The following is a 14534-nucleotide window of genomic DNA, read 5'->3' as shown; positions in this document are numbered from 1 at the left end:
TTTTGATTTTTTTTTTTTTAATGATTCAAAATCTGGTCATTTTCAATCAATAAATATGTCAAATTAGAAGGAATTTGTGTTTGTGTCTTCATTATGCACTACCATTAAAATATTGGTCCCCACAAAGATATCAAATGCAAAACCTTTAAAATCACATTAGACAGGCCATATGGCCAAAAGGAAATTGATTTAATTGCTTTATTGAATAATTAACTGTAAAAATGCCAACTGTAGAGGTTACTGTAATTAGATTAATGTAAGAACAATATAATTCGATTGGATCTTCCACCATGATATAAAGCGCTTGTGATGATTACATCATTGTACTTATTATTGTCCTTGATGTATCTCAATATGATATGGCCTGGCCATGATAAAGGCACAGCACGTGATATTTACAGGCATTGTAAGATCAGATTTCACTACTACCACAAGAGGGCATTCTTCTTGTCTAAAATTAGGGGGTGACATGATAGTTTCCATGGCAACACATTTATAGGCTAGAGCCCACAGCTTGTAAATAAAATTCAAGATATTTTTAGCTCTCCTACTTTGAAGATGCAGTCTCCAGCAGGCGCCGGTTCAACAGCACTGGTCAATTTCCATCATCAACAACACACAATGCATGTGTTTAATGAGCATAATCCCTCTAATGAGGATAATCTGGAAAACATAAAAAGAAGAAAACAATGACCATGCAATACGAGCTAAAAAAAATAGTCTCAAATTGAGCTCAAATGATCCTAATGATAGAAATCCTCGCATAATAGTGAATCCCATGATATTTATTAAAAATAAGCCTAAAAGCAACAGCATTTGCATTATTTTCAGTTAACGCAAGACTATTATTCTAACAAAACTGCACTTCATTAATTAATGCTGAGAAATATTTAGGTTGTAAGACCAAGCAAGTCATGCTTTTTAGATTGATTAACACCTTGAATATGCTTACGTTTGCTTTCTAAGCACGTACTAGATGTATGAATCACAAGACCATGTTAATAATTTAATAATTTCTAAACAATTTAACCAGGTTACTCCATGCAACCATATTTTGTTTCCTAACTGTGCTCTTAAGGAGACCATTTAACACTGTAACATCATATTTTAAATAGTTTCTAGATGCTCAAAGATGGTTATAACGCTCATAAACCAGCTCTGAACTGGACCACCTCCAGCTGGTTTACTGCTGGTCTGGTTTTCGGAACCAGCTAGAAACCACATTCTAAAACACGGATATACGAGCTTAAACCGGATTTTCTAACAGGGTATTGACTTTAAAGAGTGTCTTAACCAGCAATTCACAAAGATAAGCTCAAACAAAAAAAGGGAATCGGCACTGATATAGAAAAGCGATGCATTATTTAACACGACCAAAGTTCAGAGGTGAAAGTCTGTCACAATCCCCCCCCCCCCCCAAAGCCCCGCTCTTGTCTTCCCTGCAGACCACGCCCCTTTCCTCCGCGTTACCATGACAATCCAGGCAGACGTCACAGTGAAAACCCCACGATGTATATATAAGCTTCGAGTGTTCACACTGTAACGCGGCTTGGATGCGTGTCCGACTGGAACGACGCGTTCAACGGTGACCAAGGGAAAAAGCCCCAAAAAAGAGGAAACGGGACTGGGGACTTTTAATTTGTTGTTTTAAAAGAAAGCTTGGATTTTTTTTTTTGGAAACCCAGGTGGTCTTTTTTTAATCAGAAGAAGCAAAATGGGACGAGGAGTAAGTGTTGAACGTGTTTGTCGTTTCATTCTTAAAGGCTGTCTAGGAATGTGCAGCATTGTTTCTGCGCTTAAACAGGTGGTTTTAAAGTTACTGGAAATAATGGTTTGGTAAATAGTTGTTTCCAAATGGCTTCCCGGAGTATGAGACTTCCGCAGTTTTAATATTCAAATTAGTTAGTTTAAATGAATGAAATGCGCATCCAACCCATAAACAAAGTTTGTATTCTCGGATGGCGCAACAGGTTTGAAGTCTGAGGCTTTAAAAGAGACTCAAACTCCATTTTAAGACGTTCTTGGTTCGCTACAAAGATTTCAGGAATGTAGCAGACGACTTCCTCCTCTGTGGCCGCGATGTTGCATGGCCTGTTTGTCGAAGCAAGTACAGTCGGTCTCGTGACTTTTACATTGTAACACTGAAGGAATCATGTTTGTAACAAGAGAAGAGCTCGGTGTTCCTCTGGTGTGTAACAGCTCTTAGATAAATCTCCAAGCTCTTTAACTGTTACGACAGAACATTTCTAGTTGGCTCGACAACGTGTTTCTGAGTGTGACGAAACCTCGAGATACATTGTGTCACTATTTTACCGCGTAAAACGCGTTCATTCCTGGATACGCTGTTCAACCCATCTCGACATGCATCCATTACACCACAGAGGCTAGATATCCCGTTTAAAACATTGAACGAGGTATTTAGGTATTATTTTTAAACTCTAAACGCTTTAACTTGGCATCAGAATTCCCAAAATAAAAAGTTAACTCGTTAAACTAGGCTATCTCATTTAAAACTACGAGATGTGTCTGTGTAGTTTAACTGTTTGAAACCTCTAAACAAACAACACCCGTGGTTAACCATTTCATGTGTAATCGTATAGTTCAAGCTTTGACATATCATGGCGTTTTCACGCAGTGTGATGTGGTTCATGTTATGTTTTTCGCTGTACGGTGAACCATGTTTAATTTTAGGGTGTAGTCTGACATGATAAAGTTGCCTCGGGTTTGAGGACTAGTTATCATCGCGTCTGTTTGTCATCGTTATCTTTAAGTGCAGCAGGCTGAGTTAGTTGAGTAAAGGCTTGACTTAAAATAAACGAGGGCACTGTCGGAGACAGTCTTTACCTGCTGTGAAAACACGTCTGTGTGTCTCGCAGTGCAGAATTATGCATTAATCGTAATTAATTTACATTCTGGAACTGTAAAATATCTCATTAGCTGCATGATATGCTTAGCTTTTCAATAAAATTCCGCCGCCTTTCGTTTCTGCTTTCACATTCAAGTCATAATCTTATGATTTGCTTCCTGTAGGGTTCATTAACTCTATGATTGCAGCATGCAGTGGCATTGCGTAAGAGCTGAATACCACTCCCTAATGTGAGGCTCTGAGCACTAGTGTAAATGTAAATTATGCATTCAGTCCCAGGGTTTTCCATGTGATGGGGAGCAAACAGCCATTCGCATGTTTCGTCTGGGTTTGGTGCATTGAGCTACGCCTCCAGCCCCATCAAATCCCACCGCAATGGGGCAGGTGTCTCGCCTCTACAGACATAGGCTTGCTGTTGTGTGCAAGAGACTGATACGAAATAACAGCATTTCAGTGTAGAATTTTTTTGGGGTCATATTGAAATAAGAATTAAATTATATATTTGCTAGTTTAATACTGAGTTTCTACATTGGAGTTACCATAATGGCATATATAGTACTACAATCCAATGCTATGTTACACTATTCATATACATGGCATATAAATGATGCAGTTTACCATGGTATTATTACCCAGTGCTGTAGCCACCATAGACTTAGAAAGGGAGTAGAAATCGGAAAATATTTACATTAATGTTTGCAAAAACTTAAGGGCAAACTATTATTTCATACAAAAATGTTAGTATGTTTTGTGCTTTAGGACCGGCATCAGGTGTTGACCACAGCTGTGTTCTCGCTCCCCCGAGGGTGTATATAAGCTAAGACTGTCACTTCATCTCTGAAGGGTTTAACATTCTTTCCATTCATCAGTCACTATGCGTTAGTGAAACCTTTTGTCATTGACAGTCTCATCTGACAGAGACTGACCACCCCTCCTCACCGACCCCAACGGCTGTCTCTGGGCTCCTTGCCTTTTTTGGTGCCGTGAACTATGAGATAGTAACATACATTTACCTCCAGGCGATTGTTGCTTTTCCACCAACAAGTGAGAAAGAAATTGCTTTCCAAAATGCATGGATGTTTATTTTGACATTTTAGAAATGCAATCGGTTCCAAAAGTCTCAGACCACATTGAACCTCTATCACTTTGAGGATTTTGAAAATATTAATATCTCTAGGTGACTAGTTAAATGTAAGTAAATAAGTGTCATTGATCATGTGACTCTGAACAGGTGGTCAGATTGTCGTCTTCCATTGGAACTCAAGATGCTCTTTGGAACAGCTCAAATCATGCTGGAGAACATGATTGTCGGGTTTTGTTCATGAATGTATAATAAGACATTCTAAGAACACCGTGTTTTTTTTTTTTTATAATCCACCTTTTCACCCCAATTTTTATGCTGAAGTAATTTCACATTTCGACCCCACTGCACGTTTTTGTTCATTTGTCCATGCTCTTAAGCCACAGGGAGCTTATGAAAAGCTGTAGCTTTAGCAGTTGCCCTGTGACTGGTGTGGAGGAGTTTGTACACCATGTTTTCTTTTCACCCTCCCCTGTTCATTCGCCACTTCTGAAACAAAGAGAGTTGGGCCTGACACGTGACTTAACCCATTCACGGGTCTAGAGGTGTGGCTCTGTTTCCAATGGCAACAGGGCAAAGTCCCAGTATGAGAGCACTGATATGCTTGAGCAAACTGACTTTGGCTCACGTGCAAGATAAAAAAACTTGGAAGTATAGTATTTTTATTCATTTGATAAAGTCCGGATAGATTATTCTCTCACAAATATGAATATTTATGTGCAGGTTCTGCCATGGTTGATTTATTTTTCACCCTCTGGCTCAACCTTGTGACATTTTCCACACACATGTGCAAGATGTGAAAAGTGCTCATATGCATATTAGATGTGATGACTAAGCGTTTGAGTAAACCAGCATACGTAGACGTGAAAGAGCTCTGAAGTAAGCTGTCATATTCAGTCGGGCACTACAGGTGTTCAAGTTTTTTGTTTCTGGCCACTTTCATCATCTGTTGCTTGTAGATTTATACCAGGGCATGGATTGACCTGCAAAAAAATATAAATTTGATGCAGAGATAAATATCTTGTGTCTTTGTAAGATGATCTGAAATTATGAAAGCTGATGGAAACTTTTTTTTTTTTTTTTTAAATAGTTGTTTTCAGTAGCAACAAATGTCAGACCAAAATGATATAATCTGTCATTTTATGTTAATTGACTGTTAATGATGTCTCAAGAACAGAGTTGTTAGATATTTTCTGAAACTATGTAGGCTTCTTTAACTTTTTGTATGCTTTTGTATGTTGTGCTATGGTGCTTTTCTCTTTTCAGTAAATTATACCAAAAAATATATAATTGCAAATTTGATAAATTGACACATTTTTCAAACAAAGAGCCTGTTGTTTGCTTCACTGACTTAAAATGACGATCAGATTTTAAATGCAAAATAGCAATCAAATGCTCTATACTTAAGTGATTCATGTAACAGCTCCCGTGCTTGTGAGGCAATGAGTCACCTATTGTATTCACAGAATTCAGTTGTGATAAGAACTGTTGCTTATTAACAGTAAGTAGAGGTTACTTGGTTAATTGCTTTTCAAGTTAAATGTTAATTACTACACGTTATCCATTGGGATCAAGCAATCTGCACTCTGTTACCTCTTGCTAATATTTTATGCTTTTATGCACTTCTTTTACACTCATAAGTTGGGTAATAGCACTTTTTTTGTGCATTTACATTACAAGTCTTTTAAAACTTACACCCATCAATAAATGTAGGCAGTTTGCGTTCCTTAAAAAAATGCTATTGTTAGACCATGCACAAGAGATTTAATGGTTGTTCTATGCTTGCTCCACCACAGGAAGGACGAGAACAATATGAGCTGGCAGCCACCTCAGAGCAGGGGGGCAAGAAGTCAAAGCCCAAGGGCAAGAAAGAGAAGGATAAAGACATGGATGAACTCAAAAAAGAGGTGGACTTGGTGAGTCAGTTTAGTTCTTTAAAACACCTATTGGCAAAACAAATCACACAATGATTGTAGTGATCTTTGATGAGATGTACAATGTTCATTTTTGCGCTATTGTAGGATGATCACAAACTGTCCCTGGATGACCTCACCAGGAAATACAGCACTGATTTAACTAGGGTAAGTCTGCTTCTGTATCGAATTTGAAATGGAAGACTGTTGACAGAAGTATAATGGCATAAAGCTCTCAGTTTGGATCTTCATTATCTAACCCATCACTTTCTCCAGGGATTGTCAGGCACTCGTGCTAAGGAGATCTTGGCGCGTGATGGACCCAACGCTTTGACTCCACCTCCAACCACCCCAGAATGGGTCAAGTTCTGCAAGCAGCTCTTTGGAGGATTCTCAACTCTCCTGTGGATTGGAGCCATCCTTTGTTTTCTTGCCTACGGCATCCAGGCGGTCTCCGAGGAGGAACCTGCCAATGATAACGTAAGGAGAAAACCCTGTTTGTGTTTAAGATCACATTGTTGTTTTAGCAGTATCCCTAACCTCTCCTTCATTGTCTTGTGCAGTTGTATCTGGGTATCGTACTCTCTGCTGTTGTGATGATCACTGGATGTTTCTCGTACTATCAAGAGGCCAAGAGCTCCAAGATCATGGACTCTTTCAAGAACCTTGTTCCTCAGGTACTGATGATAATTCTTTAATATATATATATATCTATCTCAGGATCTTTCTCTTTTCCTCAGTGATGTTAAGTGAATTTCCACTTTGTCACATAGCAAGCCTTGGTTATCCGTGATGGTGAGAAGAATAATATCAATGCTGAAGAAGTTGTGGTTGGAGATCTTGTGGAAGTCAAAGGTGGCGATAGAATTCCTGCTGATCTGCGTATCATTTCTGCTCATGGATGCAAGGTGAAATACCATTGCCATAAGTCATGGTGAAATGTCTTCTCCAATGGCACGTTTCAAGTCTACAAGGATTTATTAATGATCTTGTCCTCTCTAGGTGGACAACTCCTCCCTCACTGGAGAATCTGAGCCCCAGACTCGTACTCCTGACTTCTCCAATGAAAACCCACTGGAGACCAGGAACATTGCGTTTTTCTCTACCAACTGTGTTGAAGGTATGAAAACTAGAAGTCGTTTTGGAAGTAAAATTTTCATTTTTTTACTGTTTTCTACAATTGAAAGTAGACATTTTCATTGACTTTTATTTTGCCTACAGGAACTGCCAGGGGTGTCGTCATCAACACTGGTGACCGCACTGTTATGGGTCGTATTGCCACTCTCGCTTCTGGTCTTGAAGTTGGTCGCACTCCCATCTCAATTGAGATTGAGCACTTTATCCACATCATCACTGGTGTAGCCGTATTCCTGGGTGTCTCCTTCTTCATCCTCTCCCTGATCCTTGGCTACTCTTGGTTGGAAGCTGTCATCTTCCTCATTGGTATCATTGTAGCTAATGTGCCAGAAGGTCTCCTGGCTACCGTAACAGTAAGTGTCAAAATAATTGCTACAATTTGGAATAATTGTAATCTCAAAGAGAGATAAACCTCATTCTTGTATTTTCAAGGTGTGTTTGACTCTGACTGCCAAACGTATGGCGAAGAAGAACTGCCTGGTGAAGAATCTCGAAGCCGTGGAAACTCTTGGCTCAACCTCCACCATCTGCTCTGACAAGACTGGTACTTTGACCCAGAACCGAATGACCGTTGCTCACATGTGGTTTGACAACCAGATTCACGAAGCAGACACCACAGAGAACCAGAGTGGAACCTCCTTTGACAGGAGCTCTGCTACTTGGGCCGCCCTCGCACGTGTCGCCGGTCTCTGCAACCGTGCCGTCTTCCTTGCAGATCAAGAAAACCTCCCAATTCTTAAGGTCTGTATTGGTGCATTGTGAAAGTCTGTCAAAAGATTTACCAGCTCTTGCAAAGTTTGACAAAGTAGTTTTTGCATGTTGCTGATGCCATCTGAGAGTTGTTTACTACATGCTCGCAATGTTTGTCTGCTTGTGCTTAGTTCGGCTGTTTGCCTCTGGGGATTCTTTGAGTCCCTTGAGTTCACTAGAGCCTCTGACTGGTACACAGTGTTTCCCTGTAAACACCTTCCAGTTTCTGCCCACTCTGACTTGTTTTGTAATGGGACTAATTTGTTGGACCGTTACCTCAAATTACCTTGCATTTCCTGGAACATCTAAGCCGTCTGTTTTAAAATGCAACCGTGTTTGTTAGTCCTCGTTTTTTTCTAGACCATTCCTTGTTTTCATGCTTTCCTGTTTCCTTTCACAGAGAGACGTGGCTGGTGACGCCTCCGAATCTGCCCTGCTGAAGTGTATTGAGCTCTGCTGTGGATCGGTGAAAGAGATGAGAGCAAAATACAACAAGATTAGCGAGATCCCATTCAACTCCACCAACAAATACCAGGTAAAACCATATCCTGCTTTGGCCAACTCTTTGGATGAATTTCAGATGTCTAATATCTTCTGTTTATGGACCATTTTAGCTCTCCATCCATAAGAACCCCAATAGCAATACAACGGAGTCCACTCACCTGCTAGTAATGAAAGGTGCTCCTGAAAGGATCCTGGACAGGTGCAGCTCTATTTTGATCCAAGGAAAAGAGCAGCCGCTTGATGATGAATTGAAGGATGCCTTCCAGAATGCCTACTTGGAACTTGGGGGCCTTGGAGAAAGAGTACTGGGTAATCTTGTGGTTTTAAATTGTATTTTGAAACCATGCGTTTCCATTCTGCACTTTCCATCAACATGTTTTTCCACAGGATTCTGCCACTTCAACCTTCCTGATGAGCAGTTCCCTGAGGACTTCCAGTTTGATACAGAGGAGGTGAACTTTCCCACTGAGAACTTGTGCTTCGTTGGCCTTATGTCCATGATCGATCCTCCTCGTGCTGCTGTACCAGATGCCGTGGGCAAATGTAGGAGCGCTGGAATCAAGGTACGCCATAGTCATTCCTAATAACTGCTTGTGGTTTTGAAGAAACAACCAGAGGCGTCCTAATTGCTAATTCAAAATCTCTCTTCTAGGTTATCATGGTTACTGGTGATCATCCAATCACAGCCAAAGCCATTGCTAAGGGAGTGGGAATCATCTCTGAGGGCAACGAGACTGTTGAAGACATTGCTGCCCGCTTGAATATTCCTATTAATGAGGTCAATCCAAGGTAATGGATTCCTCTTCCTCAATTTGGATGTTTCCGGCTGGATATTTATTGCATCTAGTGTTTCATTTCATTTAATTTCATTTTAAAGGGATGCCAAGGCTTGTGTGATCCATGGTGGTGACCTGAAGGATCTGACCCCAGAGCAATTAGATGACATCTTGAAATACCACACAGAAATTGTGTTTGCCAGAACGTCTCCTCAACAGAAGCTGATTATCGTTGAAGGCTGCCAAAGACAGGTTAGTCGTCTTTACGATCTCCGATCAATCAAAACTTCACCAGGTCATTTTGATAAGATAAGAGTTAAGTACTTTACTTGGCTGGTGCAGGGAGAGAAGTTTAGAGCAACATATAAAGCTACGAGAAGGAAGATTTTGGATCATTGGGCTTTGAGTGCAGACACAGCTACCCAGCATGACATGACATAGCAGTAGAAACCAAGTGGTTGACAAAATAGCTTGTTGCGTTCGTAGCTGGTTAGGACAAGAACTTAGATGTGTCACAACACGATGTTACATTCATTTGTGTTTGTCCACAGGGTGCCATTGTAGCTGTAACCGGTGATGGTGTCAATGATTCTCCTGCTCTGAAGAAGGCTGACATTGGTGTGGCTATGGGTATCGCTGGATCTGACGTTTCCAAACAGGCTGCTGACATGATTCTTCTGGACGACAACTTTGCCTCAATTGTCACTGGAGTAGAAGAAGGTATTTTTTTTGAGAACTTACTTGACTGAAAAATTCTGAAGGTTACTTTGGGACTTGGTCCTCAAACATGTCTTCTACTTTAGGCCGTCTGATCTTTGACAACTTGAAGAAGTCTATTGCCTACACACTGACCAGCAACATCCCTGAGATCACCCCCTTCCTCCTCTTTATCATTGCCAACATCCCTCTTCCTTTGGGTACCGTCACCATTCTTTGCATTGACCTGGGTACTGACATGGTAAGCAATGCACTTGAACAATAATTAATCACCTGATTTTTTTTTTTCAGTGGATCATGGTCTTTAATAAACGTTATTGTGCTCTTGTCTTCAAGGTTCCTGCAATCTCATTGGCCTATGAAGCCGCTGAGAGTGACATCATGAAGCGTCAACCCAGAAACCCTAAGACGGACAAACTTGTGAACGAGAGGCTGATTAGCATAGCCTATGGTCAGATAGGTAAGAGTTGCTTAACAGCATAAACTGTCATAATTCTGCATGGCTATTTTCTTTACCACCAGTTGCACAGAGTTGGATGATTGAATCTCCTTGCTTTTTCTTTCTCCACAGGTATGATTCAAGCTCTGGCTGGGTTCTTCGCATATTTTGTCATCTTGGCTGAAAATGGCTTCCTGCCGTCGACGTTGCTGGGCATTCGAGTGTTTTGGGATGACAGATATGTCAATGACCTGGAAGACAGTTATGGCCAACAATGGGTGAGTGTTTTCGAAAATCCAGTGGGCATATAATTGTTACATTTTTCCACCACCTTATCTGAAAGTTGTGTTCTTGACCATCTCAGACGTACGAGCAGAGGAAGATTGTGGAGTTCACATGCCACACGGCCTTCTTCACCAGTATTGTAATTGTACAGTGGGCCGATTTGATCATCTGTAAGACCAGAAGAAACTCCGTCTTCCAGCAAGGAATGAAGTAAGTAAACAGCCAATAAATCGTCCAGATCCAAATGGCTCAAAACAGGGATGTGAAGTCTTGCATGTTTGCTGTTCTTTACAGGAATAAGATTCTCATCTTTGGACTGTTTGAAGAAACAGCTCTTGCAGCTTTCCTGTCCTACTGCCCAGGCATGGATGTTGCCCTCAGAATGTACCCACTGAAGTAAGGCTTCACTGTTTATGGAAAGAAAAATCTGAATGTGATTGATGCTTATTGTTTAATGAATTTTTAGGGGAAATGTATTTTGTTAGGAGAGTTTATTGGGAAAATTGATTGCTAATGTAATACATATAACAGGTGTGATTTTTAATTTTGGTACAATTTTTTTTCCAGACCAAACTGGTGGTTCTGCGCCTTCCCCTACTCACTCCTCATCTTTATTTATGATGAAATCCGAAAACTTATCATTCGACGCAGCCCAGGAGGTAAGATGATATTTAATTGCACCATCCCTCATAACAGCGGATATCATTTTTATTCGCATAATTTGGTAAATATTGTGTTTCAAACCTAGTAAGCTGACTTGACTACATGGGTGACTACATGGGTAACAACATATACATATTGACTAAAATAGTCAATTATATTTCAAATTAACCATTGTCTAGTTTGTATTTTTACATTTTGAAAAGTATGTAGTAATTTTAAGATTTCTTTTAAGTGTATCTGCCATCTTGGATAGATTTTTTTTGTCCACATTGCAATGCATTCTGGGATTGCCTCTCAATGAATAACATGTGATAGAAGACAGTGTTTGAATTTAAATGCTGCTTAGATAAACGGCTCACTAGTTTTTTTTTTTTTCACTGTAATTTTTTGAAGTTGATGGCTTTTTAAGAACAGAGCATACAGATCATGTACAATGCATGCAAACCTCCTGCTGAGCTAATTTGAATTTTATATTTTTGTCATAGGTTGGGTGGAGAGGGAGACCTACTATTAAAGCATCCAAGTCTGCATCACAAGTTTATTTGCATGGTTGTCTCGCTGCTCGGAATTTTAACCTAATTTGGATGTTTTTATATAGGGAATGCTTGATACAAACACTGAGATCGTGAACCAAGACATTGCGTGCCTTGTTTCTGAAGCCGGACCAATTTTATACATGTTTTTAAAAGTGTAATATAAAAATAAACTTGCAGTCAGGTCCCACATTTGTGTCATTCCTTGCTTTTCATTTATTCATAAGTTTGTTTGTTTTAATTTGGAAAGTGCTCGTAGCTTGAGTGCATGCTCCTGTTTGTCTGGTGCTTTACCTTTTGTAAACCTTATAAAAATGTACCATGGTAGCCATAGTATGAACCAAAATGCCTTTGTTGCTGCTTTTGTCAATTCTGTAAAAGCAAAAAATGTATGGAATGTCATTAAAGCAATGTAAGACATTTCAGAATAACCAATAATAACATGAACCATAGTAACTGATGTCTGGCGAAACATTATGGTGTGGTTACCATGGTAAATTATTATAATAATTTTTTTTATTACTTTTTTTATTACTTATAAGGGAAACTGTAAATCTGTGCACGAGTGTTAAAAATGGCGGGAAAGAAAAATTCTTGCCAACCTCCGGTCCGTTTCAACAGCCTCCGCTACTGAAAAATAACAAAAATGCATCATTTTACAGTGCAATATCCTTCTCAATGAGAGTGGGTGCGTTTTAAGTGGGTTTGGAAAGTGTAATCCAGGTGTCATGCCTGGAGGACACCACAGATCCACTTCTCTCCACCCACGCTAGTGAGATCTGGCATAAAACACGTCCAACATGGTTTCAGTCAAAGTATTGCGAGTCAGAATCATCAGGGAGGGCTGGGAAAGGGATCATGTCTTTAGAGATCCACCAATTCAGTATTTGTACTTCATTTTATTAATGACTGATAGCAACGACTAAAAGCAAAACGTCAGATAACCGATATGTCGAAGCAGTGTTTGCATGTGATGCGACATCTAAATGGATCTAATAATGCACTAAAATAAAAACAATATGCATTGTAAATATCATAATTAGATCTTGTCATAATCACATTTTAGCAATCTAAATAGTCATGCGTAAATTTAATGCAGGATTAATAGTCAAGACGTGTCCTGTATAGTGGAGTCATTTATGTAAGTGTAATACATGACTGCGCTGTTTTCTGATGAATGCATAGTGTGGTAAAGATGTCATTAAGTGTTATTCTTTGGAGATGCACGGAATTATGTTGTTTATTGACCTGCTATTAACTATTTAAGTAAATATCAGTCAAACCGATTATCGGTCTATGTCGTCTTTAATTTTTTGAGCACAAGTAGGCTAGTCTTAAATACTTTACCTTAAATAATTTGGAGCAAGTATCCGGAGTCTTCCAAATCTTGCATTACCTTCCCTTGTTCCCTCTCTGCTTTTGACTCGGTGAGCTTTACCTTTGGATGATGACTCCGGGTTAACAGCCTGATCTCCCTGAGGTGCGTATCTGTTTCCCAGGGAAGTTTGGCTGGGGGCCATGCTGGGAGAATGCGGTCGGGTGGGGTTGAGACTGAAGAGGGATTGTGTAGTTCAAGCCTGGATGAGCCTGAATCTATTTCAGTCTTGTTCTGTTGAGTGATCATGCACTGCTAGTAACAGCTATTTTCTAGCTTTCAAATGAGGCTGTTGAAACTGCATTTCTCTTTCATCTGTTTTTTTTTGGGGGGGGGGCCGGTTGATAGTTTAATTACCCGCAATTAACTCGCAGTTCATTCCGTTCTGTTTTTTGTTGTGAAATTATGCAAGCTGTGACATTAAACTCGGTGGTATGTGTTCTCTGTGTTTTGAAGAATCCGTTCCACCCGTTGAGAACAGATCAGGCTGCGCTTTTTCCTGAGACGCAGGGTTATAACAAGCCGTTTGACCTTTTTCATTCAACTTTTCCATTGATTGTGTAACGTACAAAGTCTGAGTTGAGGCACAAGGACAGTTTTTATACTATTAACTGTGCCTTTTGCTCTGATTCAAGTCAAAGTTGTTCATCAACTTCCAAAAGGCTGAAGCGCATGAAAATATCTGGGTCGTTTAGCCCAAAATCAAAATAAATTATGTTTTGCGTGAAGAAAGTCCTAATTTTAGGATAGATCATATTCATTGTGCATTATTTTCATGAGCATTAAATTTAAGCATCTTTCCTCATTCTCATGACTATACTGGCAAATAAATAAATACAAATAAAATTTGAATCAGTTTTGATTAGTAAGATGCATTTTTTACATGACATAAACCTTACTCCATTCTCAGTAGACACTGTAATTTCACCCTCAATATATTTTGAAAAAAATAAAAAATAAGATAAAATGAAAAGTACAACTCTAGGTATTTTAATAAAACAAAGTCAATTTGAGTCAATATGAACTGTCTCAAAGGACCAGAATTTTTTGCACACAATGTAATGTTGTTAACGTATTTACCTTCCAATTCCAAGTTGTGCTTTCTGTTAATGAATCATTCCCATTTTGCCATTCAATCAATGGCAGAATAATAGTGAAGTATTCTCTAGGGTTCTCGAGCGAGAGGTCAGGGCGAGGTTAGCGGAGATTTGCAGCGAATGATTTGGCACAAAAGAGAAAAATAAATCCCAATTTTTGTTCAGTTTGTACAAACCACGTTCATGTTGTGTTGCTGCATGATTTTTGCATGACTTTCACATGACTATGCGTCTAAAAATTAGGTTGTTCTCCAATATGTGTTTGGTCTGTTAGAGAGTGAAAACCATTTAGGAGAGACCGCAAATAAACTCTCTTCAAAGCAGAGACACCAGCTTTAGTGTTTGATGCACCCTCAATTATATACAGGCATGCATGTGCAAATGATATCAATTCTGAA

The 14534-nt window shown here is 39.5% G+C and overlaps 1 protein-coding gene across 1 annotated transcript; it reads left to right on the top strand.

Annotated features, from left to right (window-relative positions):
* The first annotated feature begins 1512 nt into the window (after positions 1-1512).
* LOC107555257 (sodium/potassium-transporting ATPase subunit alpha-1-like) lies at positions 1513-11854 on the top strand. The gene is made up of 22 exons (XM_016237999.1): positions 1513-1726; positions 5744-5863; positions 5969-6028; positions 6137-6340; positions 6424-6537; positions 6634-6768; positions 6863-6980; positions 7082-7350; positions 7430-7738; positions 8148-8282; positions 8362-8560; positions 8639-8814; positions 8904-9040; positions 9129-9279; positions 9579-9747; positions 9831-9985; positions 10081-10204; positions 10316-10461; positions 10548-10678; positions 10763-10864; positions 11036-11127; positions 11617-11854. The coding sequence occupies exons 1-22, from the start codon at positions 1715-1717 to the stop codon at positions 11643-11645; spliced, it is 3087 nt and encodes a 1028-aa protein (XP_016093485.1). The 5' UTR covers positions 1513-1714; the 3' UTR covers positions 11646-11854.
* Positions 11855-14534: the final 2680 nt, after the last annotated feature.

The sequence above is a fragment of the Sinocyclocheilus grahami genome, unplaced genomic scaffold (assembly GCF_001515645.1).
Source record: "Sinocyclocheilus grahami isolate Dianchi unplaced genomic scaffold, SAMN03320097.WGS_v1.1 scaffold528.1, whole genome shotgun sequence".
In the NCBI taxonomy this organism is placed as follows: Eukaryota; Metazoa; Chordata; class Actinopteri; order Cypriniformes; family Cyprinidae; genus Sinocyclocheilus; species Sinocyclocheilus grahami.
The sequence above is the reverse complement of the archived record's forward strand: the minus strand, read 5'-3'. Positions and strand labels throughout refer to the sequence as shown.

What these genes read in the sequence shown, in the direction of transcription:
- LOC107555257 (XM_016237999.1), top strand. An exon ending in TTTCTGCTCATGGATGCAAG is followed by an intron (nt 6,769 to 6,862) that starts GTGAAATACCAT and finishes TGTCCTCTCTAG; the next exon opens with GTGGACAACTCCTCCCTCAC. An exon ending in GTCTCCTGGCTACCGTAACA is followed by an intron (nt 7,351 to 7,429) that starts GTAAGTGTCAAA and finishes TGTATTTTCAAG; the next exon opens with GTGTGTTTGACTCTGACTGC.